This window comes from the organism of the source record quoted next, unplaced genomic scaffold (assembly GCF_019419815.1).
Source record: "Pyrus x bretschneideri cultivar Hongxiangsu unplaced genomic scaffold, Pyrus_bretschneideri_v1 Contig63, whole genome shotgun sequence".
In the NCBI taxonomy this organism is placed as follows: domain Eukaryota; kingdom Viridiplantae; phylum Streptophyta; class Magnoliopsida; order Rosales; family Rosaceae; genus Pyrus; species Pyrus x bretschneideri.
In genome coordinates, this window is record NW_025999802.1 from 2,209,859 (window position 1) to 2,218,437 (window position 8,579).

Below are 8,579 nucleotides of genomic sequence, written 5' to 3' on the forward strand. Positions count from 1 at the left end.
GTAGCCGCATTATTGGCCAAGGAATGAAAAGTATGCAATTTTTGGTCTTTGCCCCGTCTTTCCAAGTATGTAAAATCACGACATTTTGTAGCCGCATTATTGCCCAAGAAATGAAAAGTACGAAATTTTTGGTCTTCGCCGTGGATCCCAGATACGTTGTATGAGCCGAAGACCTCAATGGGGTGGTTGCATCAAGTCAACCTAAATCACCTTCAAATATCTCAACATTATGACTATACTGTAATTCGCTCTTCTCTCTCTCTCTCTCCCTCCCTCAAATTTACAATGAATCAAAACCTTTGCATCTTCATTCTGATCTTCCTTCTCTCATCAGAAACCCCTGCATTTGCATTGGACTTTTACTACCAAAACTGCAGCGTCCCCGCAATTTGTGGCCGCCAAATCATCAGCTTTCCGTTCTACATCCAAGGCAGGCAACAAGACTTCTGCGGCTACCCTGGCTTCCAGCTCTCCTGCCACGGCGGCGCAGGCAATGACGAAGAAGAAGCCTACCCACTTCTCCGGTTGTCCGGTAACGATTACATAATTCACAACATCAGTTACGAAAGCCAGACTCTTGTCGTCTCAAATGCTCTGCTTTCACACTACTTGAACAACTCTGCTTGCACTAATCTCTCACTGATCCATAATTTAACCCTCCCTAATGACCAGTTTAAGCTGGCTCCCAACCAAGATCAATTCTTTCTGCTCTATAACTGCAGCCCTTCGTTTGTCGTTTCTTTTCCAAAGTACAAGATTGGTTGTAATAACACTTCGGTTCTTGCTCTGCCTCGGCAAATATACCTGAAACTTGGAGGTCTTGTGGAGTTTGAAAAATGTGGATCGAGCGAGGTGGCGGTGGCGCATGGTGGAGGGTATGGCAATGATGAGGCGGCGGGTATGAAGGAAGTGTTGGGAAGAGGGTTTAAGATGAAATGGCTGGCTGGTGACTGCAGCCGCTGCCAGAGGAGTGGAGGGCTATGTGGGTTTAACTACACCACCCACCATTTTAGGTGCCTCTGCCCCGATAGGACTCATGCTGTGCTCTGTAGGTACGACGCTGACAAAGGTTAGTCTCTCTCTTCTCTCTGTTTTTCTCTTTTATTTTACATGAAATTATGAATTGTTAGATGATTACGACGCGGCATACATGATTTAGGCGAGTTCGTTAACGCATAATGTCGCTCTATTAGACTCAAATTCAAATTCACTTCTATAGATTAGAGTAGTTTAAAATATCGATTAATTTCAATAATACTCTTAAATTCTACCAAATAACTCTCCCTCTCTCTCTGTGCATATTAAATTATCACCTCCACAGTTTCTGCCACAAAAATCCCAAATGAATCAAAACCTCTGCCTCTTCATCCTGATCTTCCTTCTCTCAGAAACCCCAGCATTTGCAGTGAACTTTTACTACCAAAACTGCAGCGTCCCCCCCACAACTTGTGGCCGCCAAAACATCAGCTATCCGTTCTACATCCAAGGCAGGCAACAAGACTTCTGCGGCTACCTGTTTTCCAGGTCTCCTGTCACCGCGGCACAGACGACGACGAAGAAGCAGCCTACCCACTTCTCCGGTTGTCCGGAAACAATTACATAATTCACAATACCAAACCCAGACTCTTGTCGTCTCAAATGCTCTGCTTTCACACTACTTGGACAACTCTGCGTGCACTAATCTCTCACTAATCCGTAATTTAACCCTCTCTAATGACCAGTTTAAGCTGGCTCCAAACCAAGACGAATTCTTTCTGCTCTACAACTGCAGCCCTTCGTTTGTCGATTCTTTTCCACCGTACAAGATTGGTTGTAATAACACTTCGGTTCTTGCTCTGCCTCGGCATATATATCCAATATTTGGAGGTCTTGTGGAGTTTGAAAAGTGTGGATCGAGTGAGCGCGCGTTGGCGTGTGGTGAAGGGTATGGGAATGGTGAGGCGGCGGGAATGAAGGAAGTGTTGGGAGGAGAGTTTGCGAGGACATGGCTGGCTGGCGACTGCAGCCGCTGCCAGAGAAGCGGCGGGGCTATGTGAATTTAATTACACCACCTAACATTTTAGGTGCCTCTCCCTAGACCTGTAAACGGGTCGGGTTTGTTAGATTTTGATCGGGTTCAATCCGACCCGTTAAGTTTACGGATCATCCGAACCCAACTCGTTAAACTTAATGGGTCATCTGAACCCGACCCGTTAAGTTAACAGGTCATCCGTTTCATCCGTTAAAATTATTATTATTATTATTTTTTTTTGCATAGTTTATTTTTTGTTGTTAAGACTTTACTGAAATTACTAAAACATTATCAAGTAACGGGTGCTAACGAATGTTAACGGCTGCTAACGGGTCTAACAGGTTGACCTAAAGTGATCTGTTATTTAACGGGTTATTAATGGGTTTACCCGTTAGTGACCCAACCCGTTAATCATCCACTCAAATACTAATATTAACGGAGCAGATCGGGTCGGGTTAATGGGTCGGGTCCAAAATACTAGGTCTACCTCTGCCCTTAATGGGGCTAATGTTGTGCGCTGTAGTGACGAAGATGACGAAGGTGGAGGTTAGTTTTTTCCTCAAATATTCTTCGTCACATAATCTTATTGTTAGCGTGTGTAACTCTGTACTAATCTAGTCGTCCTATCTAAAATTTTAAATTTGGTTTTTGATTATGATATTAGATACTGATCATTGTGCAGGACCTGGAACTGGAAACTTAGTCGCTAAAATCTCAATAGGTAATTATAACTTTACTTGCTTAGACTACAAGGTTTATAGCATGTCTGCAATGCCTACCATTCGATCGAATAAATCACTATATTCAACGTATATTCAGCAGGTGCAGTTGCGGGTCTCATATTTCTAATCGTTATCGTTTGCTGCTTAAGGAGAAAGTTGTCATCATATAGATTTCTTTTCTTTTGGAAGAAGCAAAACCAAAATCGTCAAATTGTAGAGACCTTTCTAAGGAGCTACGGGCCGCTTCAAGTACGAAGGTATAGCTATTCGGAGGTCAAGAAAATGACCAACTCCTTCAAAGAAAAATTAGGACAAGGAGGCTATGGTGCTGTTTACAAAGGAAAGTTAAAGGACGGCTGTCTTGTAGCAGTGAAGGTCTTGACAAAACTAACAGGAGATGGAGAAGAATTTATAAATGAAGTGGCAGCCATTAGTAGAACTTCCCATGTCAACGTCGTCGCCTTGTTAGGCTTTTGTTTTGAGGGTTCCAAAAGAGCTCTCATCTATGAATTCATGCCTAATGGATCTCTAGAGAAATTCATATTTGATTCAAATACTCCCAATATAGGTCATGATCACTTGGGATGGGAAGCATTGGATCAAATTTCACTTGGCGTTGCTCAAGGCTTGGAGTATCTACATCGTGGTTGCAGCACAAGAATTTTGCATTTCGACATCAAACCTCACAACATTCTTCTCGATGAAAACTTCACCCCAAAAATCTCGGATTTTGGCCTTGCCAAAATATGCAACAGGAAAGAGAGTATTGTCTCAATGTTGGGCGCTAGAGGTACAACAGGTTACATTGCTCCAGAAGTATTTTCTAGAAACTTTGGAAATGTCTCACACAAGTCGGATGTGTACAGCTACGGAATGATGCTTTCAGCGATGGTTGGAGGAAGAAGGAACATCGATGCTGAAGCTGAAAATACAAGTGAAATATATTTTCCGCATTGGATTTACAAGCATCTTGAACTGGACGAAGAGCTTGGGCTGCAGAGTGTTGCAAACGAGGAAGACAAAGCAAGAGCAAGGAAGATGATCATAGTGAGCTTGTGGTGCATACAAACTGATCCTTCAAAACGGCCAGCGATGAAGGAAGTGATAGATATGTTAGAAGGGAGTGTTGATTCGTTGCAGATACCTCCCAAGCCTTACTTATATTCTCCTCCAAAATCCCCGGCGGATTCTTTAACCACATTGGTATCAATAAAGTAAAACCCTGTATTTTACTTGAACAAATCTATGTTTTTTTTTAGGCAATCTAAATAATGAAGCATGTGTTTCATGTTTCCCTCCCACCACCCCAACCCCCCCTCTCTTCTATATATGAATCAACACAGTAGGAGTGACCCTACTACTACCCTCCTGCAATCATATATATATATATATATATATATATATAGGGAATTGGCACTTCAAAATTCTCATTCTACACTCCAAACTTTCTATATTTAGAAAGAAAAATACACTTGTGAGAAGTGTAGAATGAGATTTTTGGAATGCCAACAACACTTCCCTGTATATATATATTAGTAATGTGAAACATTTGCATTTGTGGGTCAGACTAGTTGATCAAAGCAGTGTGCCCGCTTCATCTCCCTTGCACCCAAGTTCGGATCCACTTCTCCATAAATCAGAGCATTTTAGAAAATTTTTGTCAAAAAATAGGTGAAAACAATTATTTGATGTGGAAAGCTTTCTACCATACAGCTAAGCTAGGATCCAATTTATTGTGCTAAATTTGATGTTGTCACGAATGGAATGATCAAGTAGATGGAACAGTTCTTGCGAAACCACGTGAATGTATTTTGACAAACAGTGAAGATAATTGAAGTCGTGTTGAACTTCAAGATTTTTGGAGCACCTTTGACAATGAGTGAATAGGCAGTACCCTATTACTTGAAAAGTCGTTGTATGATGGTGCTTGATGAATTTTTAAGCGAAAAGCATATTGCATATGATCAACCTAAGCAAAACTATCCATCCACGCTGCCAATACGATTGAAATGAAATTTCGATTTTAGACGTTAGCTCTTGAAGTGAATAAAAAAATGTGATGTAGATGACCGCTCGATTTAAAAAGTGATTAGTTGAAAATAAGCTTTTTGATAAGCTCACTTTGAATAGAGTCTCAAACTGATGAAACTGCAAGTCAGTGAAAAACATTAGAAAGACAACAAAATCATGGTTACAAAATGACATACATTCAAGATATAAACTTTTGCAAGTTGTATATTACTCTTCCTTCAACCTCGCCCATTCTACACATAAAAATATATTAAAATTAAAGTCGTCTCCGAACTCAAAGTGCACTTCTATTATTTTGAGGGATTAAACTATCCATTTCTACGATCAAATCCTACTTTAGAACAAAGCAATCAACGATATGGCTCTGAAGTTAAACGAATTAACAATCGACTGATACTACTTTTGATAACATAACCTACATTTGGACATGTGAACATCGAAGTTATATCAAAAAGCCACAAAGCATGGCTATCTTGAGTTTTCATGGAATTTGTGTTTTGCTAGAATTTTTGAAATGCACATGCCATATCATTGACAAAGCATATTTTAATGGATTTGATTCTCTCCTCTCCATCAATCTTATTCGAATGCTCAAGAATAAGTCACATAATCTTCTTATTTTATCTTTTCTATAGAGAGAGAAAAAGGAAGAGAAAACTGAGAGAGGAGAGAAGAGGAGGGAGCGGAGGAGAAAATGAACGAGAGAGAATCCAATATCATTTTAAAGTACTTTGTCAATATCATATGTGAAAGTACACAATGTAGTAACCTTAAGCAAGAAATGATAGATTGATTTTATTCTTACTTTGAGACAAATCTTTAGTAAAGTTGTTTGATTAGGACAACTCTTAAATTAATATAAAATTGGCTAGAATTAAAATATAAGAAGTATTATACTTTTAATAGGACGTGCCTTACAAATGATATGGTCATGGATCTGTTGACACTTTCTTTTTGTTCCTACAAACTACAACAAACTTTAGAGCTTAATTACTAAGTGATTTTATTTGTTAAGCGTATATATGATCAAGAATTCAAATTAAGAGGAGAGCCAATCAAATAAAACAACAATGTTAATGTAACAATGCCTTAAATTGTTATAAAAAATGAACGAGTCAATATGTATTTTAACTCGTTCGTGTATCGTATAATTTGTAGACATCATCTTTGTTAAACAAATTATTGTCATGACTATACAGAACAATGCCCGTATTAATCAAGCGTGGCTGTTTTGGCCATTCCACAAGAATCGTAAATTATAAATAAATAACAAATTTGACTCGACGACTCATTTAATGGAACTTGTGAAACCCTAAGACTTGAAGGAGCGCGTACGGAAGATCGTCTGATTTACAAGACAAGAATCACTCCTCTGGTAGGATCTCGGAGCGGGCCCGAATAAATCCACCGACGTCCCCACGTGTCCGCTCCTCCTCCATCAGGAAATGCTAATCTACGGCAGCACACAAATACTATTTCATGAACCCCCATCACACTCCCTCTATTCCCCGAGTATGATATCCATCAGCTGATATGAAACGACATAAAGTCCTCGCGTTACACGGCTTTATACGTTCCGCTGTCACGCTGGCCGCTTGGCAGTGAAAGGTAAATTGCATTGAAGCTCCTCTACTTCCCAATAATTACACCAACGGTCCACCAACCCCTCGTTAAACTTAGACCTGGTTTGGTACTGAGGTGATTCTGAAAAAAGCTGCTATAAAAAAAAACTAGGAGCTGTTTTTGTGTTTGGTAAATACTCAGCTTCAGTTTTTTTTCACAGTTTTGAATGAAAAAAAGCCAAAAACAAGAAGCTGCAAAACCTAGCTTTAAAAAACCAGCTTTTTTTCACATCTGTTTTACATAAAAGTTTACCAAACACTCTAATACTGCTTTTTTTTTTTCAAAAGCACTTTTACAAAAAAGTTTACCAAACACCCTGCTGCTTTATTTCACAGCTTATTCTCACAGCACAGCAATACCAAACCAGCCCTTATACCCAAGACATTTCACTCGCCCCCTTCACTCTCCCTCTGCTCTCACTTGCAGAGAGACAATGACAGCCACGGCCGCCGTGCCACTCTTCTCCTCACGAGCTTCTTCTTCGCTGCTCTCCACGTCTCTTCGAATCCAGATGCCAAACCTCTCCTATCATTCAAAGCGACGTTGGACGCGTCCAACAAGCTCACCACCTGGAACTCCACCTCCGTTGACCCGTGCACCTGGACCGGCGTCTCCTGCACCAACAACCGAGTCTCTTGACTCGTCCTCGAGAACCTCGACGTCCGCGGCTCGTTCCAGCCACTCACCGCGCTAATTCAGCTCCGAGTTCTGAGCCTCAAGCGTAACCGCCTCTCCGGCCCCATTCCAAACCTCTCCAACTTCACCGCCCTCAAACTCCTATTCCTCTCCTACAACGAACTCTCCGGCGACTTTCAGCCTCCGTAACATCTCTCTCTCGTCTCCACCGTTTCGATCTGTCCTACAACAACCTATCCGGCGAGATTCCCGCAACGGTCAACCATTTAAACCATCTTCTCACTCTCCGGCTCGAGGAGAACCGGTTCTCCGGTTCGACTTCGGGTCTGACCCTGCCGAATCTGCAGGACCTCAATGTGTCTGCGAACCGTTTGACCGGCGAAATACCCAAGTCCTTTTCGACTTTCCCTATAACCGCTTTCGCTCAAAACCCGGGTCTATGCGGGTCTCCGATGCAGAGCTGCAAGGGTACATCAAACGACCCGACCCGGCCTGGATCCGACGGAGCCATTGCGTCTCCTGTAATGCCTGCTGCTAACCCAACCGTCGTAGCGTCGTCGCCGAGTTCGTTACCCGGGAACTCAGCGCCGAACAAATCGGGAAATCCTCACCGAAGTGGTAGCGCGAAAATGAGTCCGGAGGCTCTAATCGCCATTATAGTTGGCGACGCTTTGGTTCTCGTGCTGGTTTCGCTGCTACTGTACTGCTACTTCAGGGGGAATTTCAGCGCCAAAATGCGGCAGGGCAAGGGCGGCTCGAAGCTTCTAGAAACTGAGAAGATCGTGTACTCGTCGAGCCCCTACTCCGCCGCCCAACCGGTGTTCGAGCGGGGACGGATGGTGTTCTTCGAAGGAGTCAAGCGTTTCGAGCTCGAGGACCTGCTCAGGGCCTCGGCGGAGATGCTGGGGAAAGGCGGGTTTGGGACGGCGTACAAGGCGGTTCTCGACGATGGCAATGTGTTGGCGGTTAAGAGGCTCAAGGATGCTCAGATTGGCGGGAAGACACAGTTCGAGCAGCACGTGGCGATGCTGGGGCGGCTCAGCCATCCCAACATTGTGAGCTTGAGGGCTTATTACTTCACCAGGGAGGAGAAATTGTTGGTATACGATTACAGCCCAATGGCAGCCTGTTCTAGGTTCTCCACGGTAATTTTATTTCAGTTTTCCTGCTTAATTTCTGTTTGGTTGCCAAGATTTTTTTTTTTTTTTAAATATTAGTTTAATTCTAGGTTTCAATTTGGTGCCTTGTTTTCTGTACGTTTAGGTCAAACGGGGTCAAAATTAGGGTCTTTTTTGTAATTATATATTTAGGGTTTTACTGTCCGACTGTCAACTCCAGTTCTGTCTTATTCCTTTTACTTTTGTCTTTGTTTTTTGCTGCCTTCTTTTCCTTCCTGCTCTGAATATGACCAAAAAGCGACTAACTCCGCTGCATTTCACGCTTTTGCATAATTGTCCTTATTTGCAAGGCCTGCATTCACGACTCGTGCAGGCCGCTTAGGCTCACGCAAGGTTAGGTAAGGGCAAATACCCATCGGTTAAGAGGATTATTCGCGA

At 42.3% G+C, this 8,579-nt stretch overlaps 2 protein-coding genes across 3 annotated transcripts; both read left to right on the forward strand.

Moving 5' to 3' along the window:
- The first annotated feature begins 245 nt into the window (after window positions 1–245).
- On the forward strand, window positions 246–4,037 carry LOC103947176 (LEAF RUST 10 DISEASE-RESISTANCE LOCUS RECEPTOR-LIKE PROTEIN KINASE-like 2.1). Of its 2 annotated transcripts, none has more exons than XM_048572820.1 (3): window positions 246–1,069; window positions 2,694–2,732; window positions 2,831–4,037. In XM_048572820.1, exons 1-3 carry the CDS (start codon window positions 286–288, stop codon window positions 3,949–3,951), a joined length of 1,944 nt encoding a protein of 647 aa, XP_048428777.1. In that variant the 5' UTR covers window positions 246–285; the 3' UTR covers window positions 3,952–4,037. The 2 variants fall into 2 exon arrangements, with proteins under 2 accessions (XP_048428777.1, XP_048428778.1); XM_048572821.1 differs by having other exon boundaries at window positions 247–1,069; window positions 2,834–4,037.
- A 2,783-nt stretch (window positions 4,038–6,820) lies between these two features.
- Window positions 6,821–8,307, forward strand: LOC125471947 (probable leucine-rich repeat receptor-like protein kinase At1g68400). Its single transcript, XM_048572922.1, has 3 exons — window positions 6,821–7,058; window positions 7,204–8,168; window positions 8,287–8,307. The coding sequence occupies exons 1-3, from the start codon at window positions 6,821–6,823 to the stop codon at window positions 8,305–8,307; spliced, it is 1,224 nt and encodes a 407-aa protein (XP_048428879.1).
- Window positions 8,308–8,579: the final 272 nt, after the last annotated feature.